General features: G+C 34.4%; 1 protein-coding gene across 4 annotated transcripts; it reads left to right on the forward strand.

Moving 5' to 3' along the window:
• Nucleotides 1–337: 337 nt before the first annotated feature.
• On the forward strand, nt 338–19,541 carry LOC144975386 (glyoxylate/hydroxypyruvate reductase A-like). Of its 4 annotated transcripts, none has more exons than XM_078919405.1 (11): nt 338–445; nt 2,499–2,683; nt 4,117–4,251; nt 5,391–5,428; nt 7,567–7,706; nt 8,720–8,796; nt 9,306–9,408; nt 10,186–10,306; nt 12,572–12,639; nt 15,782–15,911; nt 17,806–19,541. In XM_078919405.1, exons 1-11 carry the CDS (start codon nt 393–395, stop codon nt 17,890–17,892), a joined length of 1,137 nt encoding a protein of 378 aa, XP_078775531.1. In that variant the 5' UTR covers nt 338–392; the 3' UTR covers nt 17,893–19,541. The 4 variants fall into 4 exon arrangements, with proteins under 4 accessions (XP_078775531.1, XP_078775532.1, XP_078775533.1 ...); XM_078919406.1 differs by having other exon boundaries at nt 2,499–2,674; XM_078919407.1 differs by having other exon boundaries at nt 345–445; nt 2,499–2,635.
• Nucleotides 19,542–20,624: the final 1,083 nt, after the last annotated feature.

Below are 20,624 nucleotides of genomic sequence, written 5' to 3' on the forward strand. Positions count from 1 at the left end.
TCATGTCTCGTTCTATGTGTTAAGTGTTGCTGCTGGCATGGACCCCTTGTAAAGCGCTTTGAGCACGTTTAGTGGGTATTGCCTTATATATTAAAATTTTAAAAAAAATAACAAAAAAAAGAAACAAAACTCAAGTTCCCACTTGTGTAAATGGTTCCCTGGTTCAATCCCCGCCGGTGCTCACCAATCAGAGTCTTAGGGTCAACGCGCACATTTACTTTGATTCGAAACAACACAATACAAGGGACACGCCTCTTTATCCTCTGATCAGTTAATGAGCAAACTATTGCAGTACAGCAGTCGGGAACATCATTGCCTACTTTCGATTTTCGTTTTCCGTTGTCCAGTTTCCAATAGTAGGCAAGAATAGACCCATCCTTCTTCGAACGGCGATGGAAATAACGAGGAGGAGCACTTCTTTACTGCTTAAAATATCACAGCAGAGGTAAGTCAGAAAAAAAGTCCTAGTGCATTGCTGCATTGGCACTGTTCACTGTATCTAGAGCTCTATCTAGAAATTAAAAAAAGATACGTTAGAGTTAGAGTTAGACTTTACTTAGACGTCTATACTATAGACTATAGACTAAGTAACTCTACTCTAGAGTCGAGATAGAAGTCTAATTCTACCTAGCTAGATAGACGTCTATCTAGATAATAATAATAATAATAATAATAATAATAATAATAATAATAATAATAATAATAATAATAATAATAATAATAATAATAATAATAATAATAATAATAATAATAATAATAATAATAATAATAATAATAATAATAATAATAATAATAAAACTATTCGACTTGTACTTGTACTTACTTTAGACTTATAATTTTCAATATTTTGATGTTGGCAGTAAGAGAGGCAAGTCATAAATTTTATTCACTAACTTTTATTGTCTCAAGAATATCTTCAGAAATTTGTCGTCTGCTAGAAGAAAAGTATTGTAGATAGCCTAATCTTTTTCCCTTCACTCATACTGTCAATTATTTTCTACTGATTTTAGAGGGTACAATGTTAAATGAAACTCAAGTGAACCCAGAATGACTTCTTCAACTTCAATGGTTTGACAATTAATTAGAATATGGCTCAAACAGTATTATGATGTGTCATGATGTTTAGTGCTAAATATTGCATTTTCAGCCAAAAAATTATCAGAGCTGTGCTTTTATAAATTTAATTGGTTAGGATTCACATATTATTTGAAAAAGTGCTTCTAAAAACTAGGTTATGATATTTTTGATAATCTTAACTTTAGATTAATTTTCTAAAGTACCTGATAGAGATGATGTTGATCAACATCTCAAAACAAGATGTACTTTCTTTTGAAATACATGTCCATAAATCTGTAAGAACCTATTCTAAGAAATAAAGATAGGGTTCAGGATCAACATTGTTCTGTACAGCCAATATTAAATTTTTATCATTGAGCACAGAATTAGTGGCAAATCTGAAATATTTTTACAGACTGATATACAAGTAACTTGCAAAACTTTTTTAATTTAAGGTTTATTGTATCACCCGTTGACTCAAATGCATTCTAAGAAAATCTGCTAGGTCGTAATATTCAGTCTTTATTTGACATTTGGCTATCATTATCATTGAGAGTATAATAGATTCTACACAATTCTAGAACACTTGCAACAAAAAATGATGACGTAATTTTAGATTTCTCCCACAAAAGATGATGACATAATTTTAGATCTCTCCCACACAAAAGATGATGTCGTAATTTTAGATCTCTCTCACAAAAGATGATGACGTAATTTTAGATCTCTCCCACAAAAGATGATGATGTCATTTTAAATCTCTCTTGATACTATCAAGTAATTATAATCTATCTGTTCTTTCTAAAAATTAGGATTGGGGGTCAATATTCTTTGGTACAGCCAATGTTAAATTTTTATCAATGAGCACAGAATTACTGACAAAACTAAAAATGATAAAACTGTGTTTTACAGATTGTTGGTAGCTCAAACATTTTTTTCTCCATTTATAAAAAATAAAAATAAAATTGAGCTTTATATAGCGCAATATCCACTAAATGCGCTCAAAGCTCTTTACAAAGGGTCCCTGGTCAACAGCAATATTTAGCATGTAGAACGGGACATGACGCCTATTAGGCGATATTACAATTTTTCGGACAAAGACAACACTGTTAACGGCCAGGTAGCTACTCATTTTACACCTGAATACGATGAGAGATTGTGAGTAAAGAGCCTTTTCCAAGGATGCAACTATGCGCCGAGCGCGAGGCTTGAACCCAGGACCTTCCGATCTGAAAGCGAGTGTCATACCACTAGACCACATAGCCGCATTTATCTTAATTTCCACACAATACAGGTATAATAAATATAATAGTTGACTGCCTGTTTGTAATAGCCTTTATTTCTCCACAAATATTGTGGGTTTTCCGCTAGTATAATAACAGAAAAAAAAATCTATTGCTAAATCTTCATGGCCTTCTAACTAAATCTTTATTTTATCTTCACAGATTTCCCCAGTCATGCACTGTAGGATGGGCATTAAGTCATCAATGGCAAAATATGTCAACAATAAGCCGTATATATGCAGGGAGTTTTGCTGTGCCCGACCTTCCTGATCGTGTGAGGAAAGCATTAAACGCAAATGGTGATGATGATGTAGAAGTAGTTGAGCTTTCTGTTCTAGGTGAACATGGTTGGTATTTAAACAAAATATGAACACGTAAATTGAAAGTTTTCACAGATTTACCTCGCCATTTTATGGTTCATAATGATTCTTTTACTTTTATCCCCGAAGCTATTATGGAATCCAGCAATTTCCATTTCATACAGTACAAATTTACATGCAAGGCATTCTTTTTGAACTTGCACTCATGAAATTTCTGTCTCTGCCTATATAGACAGGCTGTTTGGTCTAGAGGTATAAAAAAAAAAAAAAAAAAATAAAATTCTCTTTGTTCATCCCCCAAGGGGAAATTTGTCTTAAGGGTCTATCCCAAAGGAAGACTGGAATAACCCAGGCATCAGCCGCAGTGCAGCACCGCAAAGTGAGCTAGGGCGTGGTGACTTGCTCAAGGCCACACAAAGAGGCGGGTAGTCGAACTCGGTACCTTTTGGGTTCGAAGCAAAGACTGTAACGCTGCCCCTGCATGACACTTGCCTTTGGATTGTATGGAACAGGATTTGGGTACCACACTTCTAGCGTGTTGTTGAATTCTTGGAAAAGGCTCTTTACTTACATGTTTCACCCTACTCCGGTGTAAAATGAGTACATGGAGTTTAACATCGTTGTTTCTGTCCAAAAAAAAATAAATTGTGATCTAGCTAAGAAACGCTGCCTTGTAAAAAGCGCTTTTAGCACAATTACGTGGATATAGCGCTATATAGTAAATGCACACGTTTTTTTTCTTTATAATTGGGTATATATTCTTATTCATGCCTGAGTCAAGTGGGTTATTGTGTAAAGAGCTTTATCCAAATACACTATGCTAAGAGCTTGGCAATCATTGTTTCAGCAAAAGTTTAACATCATTTAACTTCATGCTGGAATGCTTAGTGCTCAATGCCAGCCTAAAATTGTTTTGTTTCCCCTTTACTTGGTGAAAATCTGGAAAAGACCCAAAAAAGTTAGCCGATCCTATATAAAATATATATGTGTGTGTGTGTCTGTGTGTGTGTGTGTGTATGTGTGTGTTTGTGTGTGTGTGTTTGTGTATGCGAGTCTCTATCTATCCATGCATATAAGTTTATTTTCCATTTAAAAAGAAAAATAGTAGTCTGACAATAAGAATTTTTTTTCACAATGGAAGTGTTTTGTGTTCTTTCATTTCAAGAGCATAAATTTCCATTTTCAGGCAAAATAAATAACAATGCGAGATTAAATGTAAGCTTTAATTTAATAAATGAAGACAGATTATGTGGACGTTTCGGGTTTCCCTTTTATCAACAAAACAAAATGAATGAAAAACTACATTCTAATATTTCATTCATCATGTTTTGTTGATAAAGGGGAAACCCGAAACGTGCACATTATCTGTCTTCATTTATTAAATTAAAGCTTGCATTTAATCTCGCATTGTGTGGTTATTTATTTCTTTGAGCTTTGAGCAGCAACATGTCCATTTCCAGGCAAAGCAAAACTATCGGATGCAAGCATTCAGCAAATACCACACATGGAGTACATCTACTCAGATCCTGATCTCATTGGTCAAATTTTTTGTCACCCCAGGAGTCGACTCAAATGGGCTCAGAGTGGAGGCGCAGGTGAAAGATTCAGTATTTTATATTGTTTTATATATTGCTAATTGCATTTCTGTGCAGACTGATGAGCAGAATGGACCTTTGATATCCATTGCAAAATTAAAAAAAAAATATCGTAAATGAAATTTTAAAAATTTAAATTTAAAAATCCAACAACAATAAAAAGAGAAAGTTTAAAAATCTAGTCTTAAGCAGCTGCAAAAGGAAAGTCAAAATAATTTGATTGAAGGTATTGCATATATAGTTTGTTTTAGATACCCCCCCCCCCCTTACATTTTTAATAGGCTCCGTTTTTAATATGACAATATGTAACTCAAACATGTAGCTTTTGGTGGGATAAACTTCATCTTCTTTCAACTTATCCCGCATTTTGAAGGGTTGCCATAATGAATGCCATATCTCCATGCATCTCGGTTCATAGCATCATCTTCCTCCAGGCCCAGTTCTTTACCTTATCCAACCATCTAGTCTTTGTGCATCCCTTTTTTCTCTTTCCCACTAATTCTAATTGTAAGTCCAATACTTTCCTTCCCACATACTCCCTCTCTCGTCTCTTTACATGTCTGAACCATTTCAATCTATCTTCTCTCATCGATACATTCTCCACTTCAGTCAACCCTCTAATTCGTTCATTTCCCACTTTATCTTTTCTTGTTCAGACAAGTGACCATCTCAACATCCTCATTTCTGCCACTTCAACTGCTTTATCTTGTTTCTTTGTTGTAGCTGCTGTCTCTAGTCCATATAACTTTGCTGGCCTTATATATTTTCCCCTTCAGCTTTACGGAAATTCGTTTGTCGCACATAACTCCAGATACCTTCCTCCAATTAGGGGTGGGATAAACTATTGATTGCAGTTAGATATCATTTGTAGGGGACATGACGGTCGAGTGGATACAATATTGCACTTAATTTTACACTTGGGAGTCCTGGGGTCAAGCCTTTCTGTAGTCATCTGTTTTTGTTCTTGATCCAGGAATTTAACTCCTCTTGCTTACTTTACAGTGCTGCTCTGCTGTCTCTATCCAAGACAGACCCTATTGACAAATTGTCCGTTGGAATGAATTCATTGAATTTTATTATTGTTTTTTTATTTAGATATTTAAAAGTATTATTTTTTTTTTTTGTTATTTATTTTACAGGTTGTGATAAAACTTTCAGAGAGTTGAAAAAAACCAAGGTAAGAATTGTAAATCCGTCAGTCCCCCAAAAAATCAAAAGATCATAACTTCATTTTCAATTGTAATTTATTATCCTTTTCTAATAAATGTAATTGAGTAGATTATGTGGCTGTGTGGTCTTCAGGATCGACAGGTGGCTTGTGACTACAGTGGTGCTTTAAGTTTAAGGGCATCGGAAATAACGAGAACTTGGCAATAACGAGACTTTTTCAAATCCTTTTTTTTTTTTCCCCACTATTTCTCTATCGTTAATAGACTTGTTATACCGAGAAAGAGCGATTCAACTCGATAACAATAACAACATGATGGATTCTCAAAATAAAAAAAGAATGAGACTGACTATTGAGGCTAAGGTCACCATCATAGTGGGAAGTGGAGAGGAATGAGGCAATAATTACTGAGATATGTCAACGCTTTAGTATGAACTCCAGCACCGTGTACACTATTTTAAAGGGTCAAAATATGATTATGAATGTTAAGTGTTGCTGGTGGTCAGGAACCTCTTGTAAAGCGTTTTGAGCATGTTTAGTGGATATTGCGCTATATAAAAGCTCAATTTTTTTTAAAAACTCGTGGTTGTATTGCTGTTATTGCTTTCTAAGTGAAAAAATAAAGATAAGAGTAAAATTGAATCTTGCCCTTAATTGACAATAGGGAAGAAAAGTCGTGACTTCAACCCCTCCACTCTTTTGGTTCCTAAATCCTTAGGAGTGTGTATATAATCAGTCCTTTGGGGTATTACTCATGAATGTGCGCCTATATGGTCTAGTGGTATGACACTCGCTTTCGGATCGGAAGGTCCTGGGTTAGAGCCTCGCTTGACACATAGTTGAGTCCTTGGAGAAGGCTCTTAACTCACATTCTCTCACCGTACTCGGGTATAAAATGAGTACCTGACCTTCAACAGTGTTGTCTCTGTCTGAAAAAAATGTAATATCGCCTAACAGGCGTCATGTTCTGTCCTACATGTTAAATGTTGCTGTTGGCTTGTAAAGCGCTTTGAGCATGTTTAGTGGATATTGCGCTATATAAAAGCTCAATTTTTTTTTTTTTAGAATGGGTTACATAAATGTGGCATAACTATTTCAGTAGCAGGATGTAAAGGCAGATTCATAGGATTACAGGATGTAAAAGAGCGAGGGTGGATGATGTTTATTGATGACCAGCGTATATTTAAAGTAGAAAATATGACATGATACATGTGAGGCGATATTACAAATATGAGAAAAAGCTGATAATGCCAGGTTCTCATGTTACATCTAAGTACAGTGAGAGAAAGTTACTAAAGAAGCTTTTTCAAGAACTCAAATCCTGGACCATTGATGCAAGATTTCCAGTTTTTCGAAATGGATTTTAATATATTTCCGACATCTAGATCATCTCACCACAATACTATTTAGAGTCAGTTGGTCAGATTTCAATATAAGTTTCAGGATTTTTGAATTTGTTGGAAATGGATTTTTTTTTTTTTTTTCGTGAGCTTTTATATAGCGCAATATCCACTTTTACAAGGGGTCCCTGGTCAACAGCAACATTAAACATGTAGGACGGGACATGAGCCTGCCAGGCGATATTACAATTTTTCGGACAAAGACAACGCTGTTAACGGCCAGGTACTCATTTTACACCTGAGTACGGTGAGAGAATGTGAGTGAAGAGCCTTTTCCAAGGACTCAACTATGCGCCGAGCGAGGCTCGAACCCAGGACCTTCCCATCAGAAAGCGAGTGTCATACCACTAGACCACATAGCCGATTTCAGGATTTTTCAGCCTGACCTACTTTCGCCCATGCTGGACCTTACTGTCCGATTTCGAGTGTCAAACAACGAGACCTCATAGCCGCTGAGGATTGTTTTTCAAATCAATTTTATTTTTATATTTAAAAAAAATTCTCAGTGATACGACATCATTCCTTGTAGTTCATAATCTCTTTAAACTGATAATTAAAAAAAAATTCTGCACAAAAATCATTGTAAAGAGTATCGAATATGATAAATTTGTGAAAACGCTGTTGATCTATGTTCATGTTTATGTCTACTTTTCGAGAAAATCTACGTTTATAAATTTTCTTGGTGAATTTTCCTCCATATTGGGTTCGGTTCCTTTATGGACCTTTTCATTTTATGTATGTGAGCAGAGAAAGCCAGATTTTATAATGACTCGGAGAGATGAGGGTTACCCAACCATGATGAGAGAATATGTTGTAGGGGAGATTGTTGCAAGAGAAAGACATTTCACCAAGATGGACGAGCTTCAAAGGAGATGCACGTTTGACAAGTAATCACTACCACTATCTTTCTTGTAATTTTTTATTTAAAAAAATTTAATAATAAATAAATAAAATTCCCTTTATTCATCCCAATGAGGAAATTTGTCTTTAAGGTCTATTCCAAGGGAAGACTGGGATAACCCAGGCGTCAGCCGCAAAGTGAGCTAGGGTGATGTGACTTGTTCAAGGCCACATAGTGCAAAGGGTGATCGAACTTGGTACATTTTTAGATACGAAGCAAAGCCCGTACAGATGACCATTTAGTATTTGATATTGATAATTGAAAATTGTGTTTAATTGAAAGAAAATTTTCCGCAAATAAAGATAAAGAAATTTACATAATTCAAACCTACATTAACTTGTACTTTTATCAATTTATGTCAATTTCAATTTGATATTTAGGTTATTATAAAAGGCATTTACATTTTCTGTGTTATCAACTTCCAGGTTTTTCTGAACTTTTTATCCTAATAAACACATTTCAGGGCTGCCAACTCTACATCAAAAAAGCTTATTTGTATACTTTTTTTTTCACCTTTGTAAGATCGTATGGTTTTTCTCTCAAATTGTACATATCCTACATGATAATCAGATCTTAAAAGTTAAATTGAAAAAAGTTGTTTTTATCCTGTTTCTCATTACATTTCTTGCCTCGTCCATGCTTTCCCAATGTATAACTATGGTTGTTTGATATATGATTTGTAAACATTTGGGTGTATTCCTCTCAGTGGAGGACCTGTGCTTGCGTCTGAATGAGACTTTTTGGTGATCTCAAACTAATTACTTCGATAGTGTGCTCTTGGAATCTACATCTGTTTCTTATTTGAACCAATTCCCCTTTGTCTTACCTTTTCTTTGGTGCTTTAATTGTAATTTTAGAACTTTTTACTCACCCATTTTCTTCCTTTTTACTGGCACTGATATGACTTTAATGTGTTGCAAGCGCCGTAAAACCACCCTTAAAACCAAACAAATAATAGATGTGTAATTTATTCTCTTTGTTCTTTTACAAACCTTTCAGTGCAGCTGTTGGTACATACAGACTACTTGACACTTTGACCATTGGCATTTTAGGTCTAGGGAAAATTGGGACTGAAGGTTTGTGGTATTTCTATTTCATACGTTAAAGGATAATGAGATAAATTATTCTCACTCAGATGTGCTTGATTACTTACTTACTTACTTATCCAAACCAGCGACCACCTGAGCTCTAGCCCTTCGGTCTTGTGCCATGACGTAGAAGTTAGACGTCTTTTGTAGTTGTTCCAGGTGACTATAAAGTGTGTTACTGATGCTTGGATTTGGTGAAAGGAATGTGCATCTCAGGTCTTCAAGAGGTTGACATTCAAGGATGTGCTTGATTAAAGACAACAATAAAATTGGCAAATCGCTGAGCGCAGTTGAATGTTCTGAAACGAATTGGTAACCATCTTTCAAAATTAAACTTAAACAGTCTGACTACCTTTCATATATTCCTTCTTTAAAATTTCAATTCAATATTGTTCATTAACTTTTACAATCCATAGCATCTAACAGCTTAACTTTGACCGTTATTTGTCTCATGGATAAGTGCCATCTATTTTTCCATTCTTTTTTTATTTTCTCAGTTGCCCGTGCTTGCAAGACAATGGGTATGACTGTACTTTGCGTTGTCAGAGATGAGAGGTATACAGCTGGAGGCACAAGTATGGAACATGCAGATGAAGTCAGGTACGCTCTCAGTGGGTGGGGTTTCTGACCTCCCATAGTGGGCAGGGAGGCACTTACTATGTCTTCTATCCCCCTATTTCTGTTTTCCAATTTGCTTTCTGTCTTTGTCTTGGAATGAGATTACTTGGTTTTGTCCTGACCCTGGCCAGTGTTTCTTGGCTGGAAGGGAAACAGTCGAATGTATAGTTATAGTTTTGGGAGATGATATTTTTTCCATTGTAAATCACCTCTCTTGTTATGTATTGTTTTATTTGTTGTTTTGAGTGTATAAGCATTTGAGTATGTTCTTTTTGTCAGATCTTGTGCTTGTGTCCAGATGAGACTTTTAGGTGATCTCAATCTAAGAACACTGAGATATGCTCTTGGAATCTACATCTGTTCCCAATTTGTGCATTTCCCTTTGTCTTACTTTTTCTCGTGTGCTCTCAATTATTAATCTAGAATTTTTTGCCTATCCCTTATCTCACTCAAACCTAACACCGACTATATCCGTAGTACACCCGGGGTTACTTTTACCATATTTATTACATTTTTCTGAGACAAATTATAGGCGTAGTATCAAAACTATTATTCTTAATTTTTACATATTAATGGTAGTTGAATAAAACTATCTAGGCACATTCTCATTTTTAATACATTTTTTTTCTAATTTTGAAAAGTAGCAAAAATCTCTAGGATTGAGTGAGTTAATGTGTTGCAAGCACCGTAAAACCCTTCAAAATTAAAACAAAAACCAACAAACACTTGTACCAATTTATACTTTCTTACTTTCCACAGACCTCTTTCACAGTTGTCATCGGTGTTGGAGTTTTGTGACTACTTTGTCAGTGTCGTTCCCAGCACTCCTCAAACCGACAACTTGTTATCAGGGAATACATTGCAGCGTTGTCAGAAAAAGGTGGGTGCCGTGGGTAGATTGCACTCATCTTGTCATCTAGAATGGAATGAAAAGGTCCTTTGGATCTATCAAAATTGGACTCATCTTGTCACATATCATCTAGAATGGAATGAAAAGGTCCTTTGGATCTATCAACATTGGACTCATCTTGTCACATATCATCTTGAATAGAATGAAAAGGTCCTTTGGATCTATCAAAATTGGACTCATCTTGTCACATATAATCTAGAATGGAATGAAAAGGTCCTTTGTATCTATCAACATTGGACTCATCTTGTCACATATCATCTTGAATAGAATGAAAAGGTCCTTTGGATCTATCAACATTGGACTCATCTTGTCACATATCATCTTGAATAGAATGAAAAGGTCCTTTGGATCTATCAAAATTGGACTCATCTTGTCACATATCATCTTGAATAGAATGAAAAGGTCCTTTGGATCTATCAAAATTGGACTCATCTTGTCACATATAATCTAGAATGGAATGAAATGGTCCTTTGGATCTATCAAAATTGCACATATAATCTAGAATGGAACGAAAAGGTCCTTTGGATCTGTCAAAATGGACTCATCTTGTCACATATCATCTTGAATAGAATGAAAAGGTCCTTTGGATCTATCAAAATTGGACTCATCTTGTCACATATAATCTAGAATGGAATGAAAAGGTCCTTTGTATCTATCAACATTGGTCTCATCTTGTCACATATAATCTAGAATGGAATGAAAAGGTCCTTTGGATCTATCAACATTGGACTCATCTTGTCACATATCATCTTGAATAGAATGAAAAGGTCCTTTGGATCTATCAACATTGGACTCATCTTGTCACATATCATCTTGAATAGAATGAAAAGGTCCTTTGGATCTATCAAAATTGGACTCATCTTGTCACATATAATCTAGAATGGAATGAAATGGTCCTTTGGATCTATCAAAATTGCACATATAATCTAGAATGGAACGAAAAGGTCCTTTGGATCTATCAAAATGGACTCATCTTGTCACATATCATCGAGAATGGAATGAAAAGGTCCTTTGGATCTATCAAAATGGACTCATCTTGTCACATATCATCGAGAATGGAATGAAAAGGTCCTTTGGATTTAGGTTTTTATTGTTTTTTGTTCCTGGTTGAAGAAGGGTTTTGAACCAAAACGTTTTGTGTTTGATATTTTGGTTATTTTTTTAAAAGTTGTTATTATATTCATTTTAATAATTTCCTTTTTACAGTCCACATCTTCTAGCAGCTTAATATCACTTTGACTTTGGACCTATCAGTAGATTCTGTACAGAGCTGGAATTTATCTGTCTCAGTAGGGATGAACTAGGTTGTAACAGTTTCAATGAAACGTCTAACGTGAAAGTCATATTACACTTTATATAAGAATGAGCACTTTCTGCATGATAAATAATTAGACAAATTGCTGAATCTCTAATGGGTGGAGAGGGGAGACCAATAAAAAAAAAAAGAAATTAAGAAATAACAAGCAATAAATAAGTGAGGATGTGGTAAAAAATATATTTTCGAATTTAGTGGATTTAAATACAGATTGTATTCTTAACCCAAAGAGATAGCAGTTTTCCAGTTTTTTATATATATATTTTGGTTTTTTTTTCTGTCATCTCATTGTCAGTTATTATTTTATGCTTAGTAACAGATGCAGGTAGAGGATGTGGGGAGGTGGGGGGGGGGGGGAGTTGAAATGACTGAGATGTTAAAGTTACTGTGACCTGGGTTCGTGCCCTGATTCAGGCACTTTTGTTTGTTTCCCTTGGGCAAGTATATTAAACCCCCAATTTGTTCACTTTTGACAACATGGGTGATTCTTGTTGACGTCAGACGTATGTTTACCGATGACCTGCTAAAGGGTGTAGTTAGAAGTAACATTTTTAATAACATCTACAATGCACCAATTTTTTTCAATCAAATGTTTCAAAATGAAACAAAATAATAATTGAAGTTACAGAAGGTATTATGTATATATATATATATATATATATATATATATATATATATATATATATATATATATATATATATATATATATATATATATATATATATATATATTGGCATCCCTTTACTTATATGTGAAGTTTATGGATTCTTGTCTTCGATTTTTATGCACTTATTGTTTGTGTTTTTTTTTTTCTAAGTTAACCTTCATTACCAAGTTAAAAAGTTTGGGTGCATTTGGTTTTACTTTCTTTCCGGCCAAACTTAGCAAAATCATAACATTTTTTTCATACTATTGACAGAAGACGGTGTTGATAAATGTTGGTCGAGGAAGTGTGATTGATGATGACAGTCTGATCAATGCTATCAGGTGTGTTATGAATAGATAGAATACACGTCGGTCATCTGTTAGAATACACGATGGTCATCTGTTAGAATACACGATGGTCATCTGTTAGAATACACGATGGTCATCTGTTAGAATACACGATGGTCATCTGTTGGAATACACAATGGTCATCTGTTAGAATACACGATGGTCATCTGTTAGAATACACGATGGTCATCTGTTAGAATACACGATGGTCATCTGTTAGAATACACGATGGTCATCTGTTAGAATACACGATGGTCATCTGTTAGAATACACGATGGTCATCTGTTAGAATACACGATGGTCATCTGTTAGAATACACGATGGTCATCTGTTAGAATACACGATGGTCATCTGTTAGAATACACGATGGTCATCTGTTAGAATACACGATGGTCATCTGTTAGAATACACGATGGTCATCTGTTAGAATACACGATGGTCATCTGTTAGAATACACGATGGTCATCTGTTAGAATACACGATGGTCATCTGTTAGAATACACGATGGTCATCTGTTAGAATACACGATGGTCATCTGTTAGAATACACAATGGTCATCTGTTAGAATACACGATGGTCATCTGTTAGAATACACGATGGTCATCTGTTAGAATACACGATGGTCATCTGTTAGAATACACGATGGTCATCTGTTAGAATACACGATGGTCATCTGTTAGAATACACGATGGTCATCTGTTAGAATACACGATGGTCATCTGTTAGAATACACGATGGTCATCTGTTAGAATACACGATGGTCATCTGTTAGAATACACGATGGTCATCTGTTAGAATACACGATGGTCATCTGTTAGAATACACGATGGTCATCTGTTAGAATACACGATGGTCATCTGTTCTGAGAAAAATCTTTTTTTTTATTAATGATAAAGAATTGAGTGTTATTGTTAATGAGTGTCTTTTAAAGATTTATGACTTTTTTTCAAGAATTAAGTGAGGCTCATTTAGATTTTTTAAAATTTGAAATTAAATTATTTATTATTATTATTATTATTATTATTATTATTATTATTATTATTATTATTATTATTATTATTATTATTATTATTATTATTATTATTATTATTATTATTATTAATATTATTATTATTATTATTATTATTATTATTATTATTATTATTATTATTATTATTATTATTATTATTATTATTATTATTATTATTATTTTCATTATCGTCATCATCATTATCATCATGCATCATCATCATCATCATCATCATGCATCATCATCATCATCATTATTATTATTATTATTATTATTATTATTATTATTATTATTATTATTATTAATATTATTATTATTATTATTATTATTATTATTATTATTATTATTATTATTATTATTATTATTATTATTATTATTTTCATTATCGTCATCATCATTATCATCATGCATCATCATCATCATCATCATCATGCATCATCATCATCATCATTATTATTATTATTATTATTATTATTATTATTATTATTATTATTATATTATTATTATTATTACTATTGTTATTATTATTATTATTTTTGTTGTCTGAGTTGCAATGATAGTAAATAATAATGATAACAATGGTAATAATAATAGTAATGAGTAAAATTCTTTTAATTGAACATGTCGTATGAATTCATAATCAGTAAATTTCAACAGATCAAAACATATTGCTCTCTGTTATACTTTAATCTGTGAAGGATGTCTGTGTGCATTGTAGTCCTACCTTTTTTTGTGATTATATTTTATTTGTTAGGGCAGTGTACAGTATTTAAATTTCTATATTGTGGACAGGAAACATTTTTTATGATCATTACAAGTAAAATAAAAAAAAAAATTGAGCTTTTATATAGCGGAATATCTACTAAACATGCTCAACGTGCTTTACAAGGGGTCCCTGGCTAACAGCAACACTTAACATGTAGGATGGGACATGACGCATGTTAGGCGATATTACAATTTTTTCGGACAGAGACAACGCTGTTAATGACCAGGTACTCATTTTACACCTGAGTACAGTGAGAGAATGCGAGTAAAGAGCCTTCTCCGAGAACTATGCGCCGAGCGAGGCTCGAACCCAGGACCTTCCGATCCGAAAGCGAATGTCATACCACAAGACCGCATAGCCGTTCTGTGTGTCGGTACATTATATCTGGCTGACGGATGTTATGAGTACTTTACCTAAATGCATAGCATCAATAGGAATAAGTATTGTAAGGTTTCACTGCATGTAGAGGAGTTACAAGTATAAAATTTATTGGAAAGATGAATACAGTTAGCAGCTTGAAAAGAATGATGGCTGGTAATGATGTTTTTAAAGAAAATCAGTGAAAATTAATTTTTTAAATTGAGCTTTTATATAGCGCAATATCCACTTAATGTGCTCAAAGCGCTTTATAAGGGGTCCCTGACCAACAGCAACATGTAACATATAGAATGAATCATGATGCCTGTTAGGCAATATTACAGTTTTTTTCAGACAGAGACAACGCTGTTAACGGCCTGGTACTCAATTTTACACCTGAGTACGGTGAGAGAATATGAGTAAAGAGTCTTTTCCAAGGACTCAACTATGCGCAGAGTGAGTCTCAAACCCAGGACCTTTCGATCCGAAAGCGAGACCACATAGCAGCACAAAAAAACCCAGTAGATTAAGACAGAATCAGAGTTGTGAAAGTCACAGTTTTGTAAACAAGTCTTGGTTGCATTGTTCATTGTAAAGCAATCTTTTGTAATCAGAACTCTAGTGAGAGAAAAAAAAAAAATGCGTTTATCATTTAGACAAGATAAGACAGCCTCATGCCTTCCATCCCCCTACCCCCTCTTTCTTTATTTAATTTTATTATTATTATTATTATTATTATTATTATTATTATTATTATTATTATTATTATTATTATTATTATTATTATTATTATTATTATTATTATTATTATTATTTTTATTATTATTATTATTATTATTATTATTATTATTATTATTATTATTATTATATTATTATTATTATTATAATTGTTAAATTTTTTTCTATTATTATTTTCTAAATTTATTTATTAAAAAAAAAATTATTTATTTATTTTTTCTTTAATTTTTCATCAATAAATCTTTTTTTTATTTTTACATTTCCAGGAAGGGTTGGCTGGGTGGTGCTATTCTAGATGTCTTCAATGAAGAACCTTTACCTCCCTCTAGTCCATTGTGGACTCTTCCAGGAGTCACCATTACACCACATGTCAGTGCCATGACTACACCAGACATGGTCAGTAAACAAATTATAATGGTAGCACGTCTGACCGGTAATCAGAAGGTCTGAGGTTCGATCCCCAGTCGAGGTAGACTGATTTTTTGGGATGGTTTTTTTTTTCTTATATTTTACTTTCTTGCTTTGTCTGACACCTTTCATACACATTTGTTCAGTTCTTTAAACAAATTATCCCCCCTTTTTTTCCCTCTCTTTTTGACTGGCGTCATGTCTCCATCTACATATTAAGTGTTGCTGTTGGTCAGGGACCCCCTATATAGATGCTCTAGTGTTTTTTGGGTTTTATTATTTTTCTTTTGTGCTGTTAAATTCAAACATTACTATTTTGGCTGTGCTATGTGGTCTTGTGGTATGACACTCCCCATCGGTTGAGTCCTGCCTTGAGTGGCATATAGTTGAGTCCTTGGAAAAGGCTTTTTACTCACATTTTCTTGCCAAACAGGTGTAAAATGAGAACCTGGCTCTTAACAGCATTGCCTTTTGTCGGAAATAAATAATTGTAATATCTCCTTACAGGCATCATGACTGATCCTGCATGTTAAGCGTTGCTGTTAGGTAGGGACTCTTTGTTAAGCGCTTTGTGCCTTTTTAGTGATTTTTGCTCTGTATAAAAAAGCCTATGCTGTTGTTTTGTTTCATGGTAATATTGTAACCATGTATGTATGTATGAGTTGCATTGTACATTAGTACGGCACCTATACAGTGCTATGCTACATCAGCATAAAAGTGTCACAGACACAGGGAATTCACATATCGGGACCAAGCACGTCTGTTCCTGGCTAGAGTCACAATTTCGTCAATGGGCATAGAATCCAGCCCATGTCGTAGAGTGCCTGCTGGTCTAGTTGTCGAGCTCTTCAAGTAGGCAATAAAAGTTCGACGCAGGAGGCGGTCTGTAACTTGTAACCATTAACAAATTGACCTTATGCTTATCGGTAAAGAGAAAATTATAAGACAAAAAAACCCCCCAAAAAACAGTAATCAGACTATAAACGTTCAAGGTTACACATTATATCTGGCTGGCAGATGTTGTGTACATTTTGACTAAATGCATAAAAAAAATATTTAACAATTGAGCTTTTATATAGCGCAATATCCACTAAATGTGCTCAAAGCGCTTTACAAGGGGTCCCTGGTCAACAGCAACATTTAACATTGAGGATGGGACATGACGCCTGTTAGGCGATATTACAATTTTCGGACAAAGACAACGCTGTTAACGGCCAGGTACTCATTTTATACCTGAGTACGGTGAGAGAATGTGAGTAAATAGCCTTTTCCAAGGACTCAACTATGCGCCGAGCGCGAGGCTCGAACCCAGGACCTTCCGATCTGAAAGCGGGTGTCATGCCACTAGACCACATAGCCGCACATAGGGGCAATAAAATCAATAACTAGAGGTGACTAAATGAGTCAATAAAATGGAGATAAAGATAAAGGGAGTAAATCTGACACATGAATGAACAACACAAAACAAACGACGTTTCGGCCCTTGGCCTTTTTCAAGTAAACACAAAATTCAAATATATTTACATTTGATTGACTTAATAATATAGGTGAAAATTTGTAAATGTGTGTGTGTGTGTGCGTGTGTGTGTGTGCATGCATGAAGAAGAAAAGAAGAGAGATGAAGGTAAGAGAGAGAAATGGAGAGAGAGAGAGAGAGAGAGAGAGCAGGAGTGAAGATTGGTAGAGTTATAATTTAAAAAGAGAGAGAGAGAGAGAATAAATAAAATTTTAAGAATAATTAAAATAAAGAAGAAAAATTAAATAACAAAACTATAATATTACAAACAAATAAATATAAGAAATAAAGAAAACTTAGGGCAATATAATTGTTTTACTTTTTAACCTATTGTTTTTTGTTTCTTTTTCCTGTGGTGTCAACCAGTCAACTGATTCCTTCATCTATAACCTGAATGCCTACAGAGATGGTAGACCGATGAAAAATGTCGTCGACTTTGAGAGAGGTTACTGACTATCGACATCGTCGTCATCATCATCATCATCATCATCAGCATCATCATCATCATCATCATCATCATCATTAACATCATCATCATTTATCATCACAATCTCCATTTAATCTCAGGACAATTATTTGGAAAAATCTGTAAGAAACAGTGCTAGGCAAGACAGAATGAAAAATACAAGAAAAAAATCAGCCCACCTGGACAGTTGTTGAAATAGAATTAAAAAACACAAAGAAAAATTAGATAAATCAATCTGCCTCAACAGCTGTTGTAGCATGATGATTTTTGTTTTAAATTTTTTTTTTTATTATTCTTGTTTTTATTATTATTTTCTCTCTGCTTTGTCCAGTAATGTTTCATACACACTTCTTCATATCTTTATCTGACATCAGTGCCTCGTCTCAATATGTGTCAGTGCATGACATAATCAGTTGGAAGGTGAAAATTTTGGATTTGTATTTTTTTTTTTTCATTTTCTGAAAGAATATGCTCACCAGAGCATTTTAATCTTTATTTGAAGTAAATCAAGTTATTTTTCATTAAGTTATGGTCAGATGTACAGGAAAGGTATCCAGCAACTTTTTTTTTTCAAATTTCGTACTTTATCAACTTGACTAGCTGTAAAACATATTTAGAAGTAAAATGAAGCTTTGATATTTCCCGATGTACAAAGTGGTTTGATTTAATCATTTATGACAAGAACTCATTTTGGATAAAAATTGACTTCTAATTAAACTTGGCAATATCTCAGTACAAACCTTTTCACCATCCAACTGATTATGTAATTCACTGTAACGTATAAAGAATAAAAATTCGCTTTATTCATCCCATAGGGGAAATTTGTCTCGAGGGTCTATTCCAAGGGAAAGACTGGAATAATCCAGGCGTTAGCCGCAGTGCAGCACCACAAATTGAGCTTGGGCGAGGTGGCTTGCTCAAGGCCATACAGTGCCGCAGCGGGTGATCTAACTCAGTGCCTTTCACATACCTGCCTATTATTACGGACCGTCCGCAATTGTTACAGAAGTGTAAGGACTTACGGAAATAAAAGAAATATTACTGATACAAATTGTGTCGCAACGTTAAATTAAAAAATAATAATTTTTTTTCATTATTTACCGCATGCTACAATAAAAGATCTCAATGCCTCGTTGGCTGGCGATGAGTGACGTCATCGACTCGACACGGAATCTTTACCCTCATAGGTAGACACAGTGCAGTGTCGAAAGTAGATCATCAATAAGCATATTATTATCGCGGGGGTCATTGGCAAATTTCCGTAATACTAAAGCAAACAAAAATAATGATAGATGCACCCTTTTATATATGTAAAATAAACTTACCATGTTATATACTATATATAAAAAGGTGTATCTATCATTATTTTTGCTTGCTTTAGTATTACTGAAATCTGACCATTAATTACTGATGAATTTTGTATTTCTTACTGAATTTGAAATTTTCAAGTAGGCAGGTATGCTTTCAGGTACAAAGCAATGGCCGTACTACTGAGCCACGCTGCCCCTTAAAGGATCTCAGGGAAATGTTTATAAAATAGAATACAAAGAAGACAATGGAAAAACATTTGGAGGAAGATCACAAACAACACCTCCAGTTACAATTTACACAAAAATCATGATCAGAAAAATAAAAAGAGAGAGAGAGAGAGAGAACGAAAACCACCCACTACCTAGAATGATCAAGGAATATCGACACAAGATCGCCGACTACAGAATGACTTCATATCAGAATTGATGCAAACAGCTGAAGCATCACAGTAGGTTGACTGCAAAGTTAAATGCTCTTACTCTTAAGTCTAATTCTAAAGAAAAGTATAAAGATGATTTTACCCATTATTATTTGGACTTTTGCATGATTGAAGCAGAGGGTACGCACAAGAACTTTCCGAGCCCCTTTATACTTTCTACAGCAAACAAGATATACAAGTTTAATCGATACCACCTACTATTTTGGGGATCCACATAGCTCAGTTGATAGAGCACTCACTTCACATGCAAAAGGATCAATCCTACGATCCTAGGTGAATTCGAGATTTTTTTTTTCTGACCCCCCCCCCCCCCCCCCCTTCTGTCCACCCAGCAGTGATTGGGTTGCTTTGTGTGTTGGATCTGGTGGGGAAAGTACTTTGCAATAGATTAGCATCCTATCCAAAGGGTAGCAAGCAATTGCTATTGTTGGTTTCATGCTATAGAAACCGGGATAACTCCAGCTCTATGGACCTTGTACTATTTTTTTTTGAGATCTTGTTATTATTTTGACTCAATGGCCTTTGAGTGGAGAAAGTTCAAAGGGAGGTAACAAAAAGAAATGCAGTGAGTAGAGAAATACCAGAAGACAATGGAGAATAGAACATTTTTGCGGCGATGGGAACTTGAACTCCGGAATCGACTGTTGGGCACATCTATTTCAATTGATAGCCCTATTCCAAACGCAATAAAACAGCTCTCATACCAGATAACCCACAAGTTAATGCTCATCTCAACTCATTTTTTCCAAGCATCATCCAAATATGGAATTCTCTGCTCGAAAATAGAAAAAAAAAATTATGGCCAAATCGAATTTGACAGAGAAATCGATAAAATTGAAATGAAGGCTTTTTAGGCACGTCACTACACTCTTCTCAGTCGCGATAATCTTCGATGCATGGAGTTGTGACTTCATGACAAGACAAGACAAGACCTCTGTCTGGCCTCATCGCCTTCAAAGTTTTTAAAAA

Source organism: Berghia stephanieae, chromosome 6 (assembly GCF_034508935.2).
Source record: "Berghia stephanieae isolate SIO BIC M18660-M18661 chromosome 6, UCSD_Bste_1.3, whole genome shotgun sequence".
Taxonomy (NCBI): domain Eukaryota; kingdom Metazoa; phylum Mollusca; class Gastropoda; order Nudibranchia; family Aeolidiidae; genus Berghia; species Berghia stephanieae.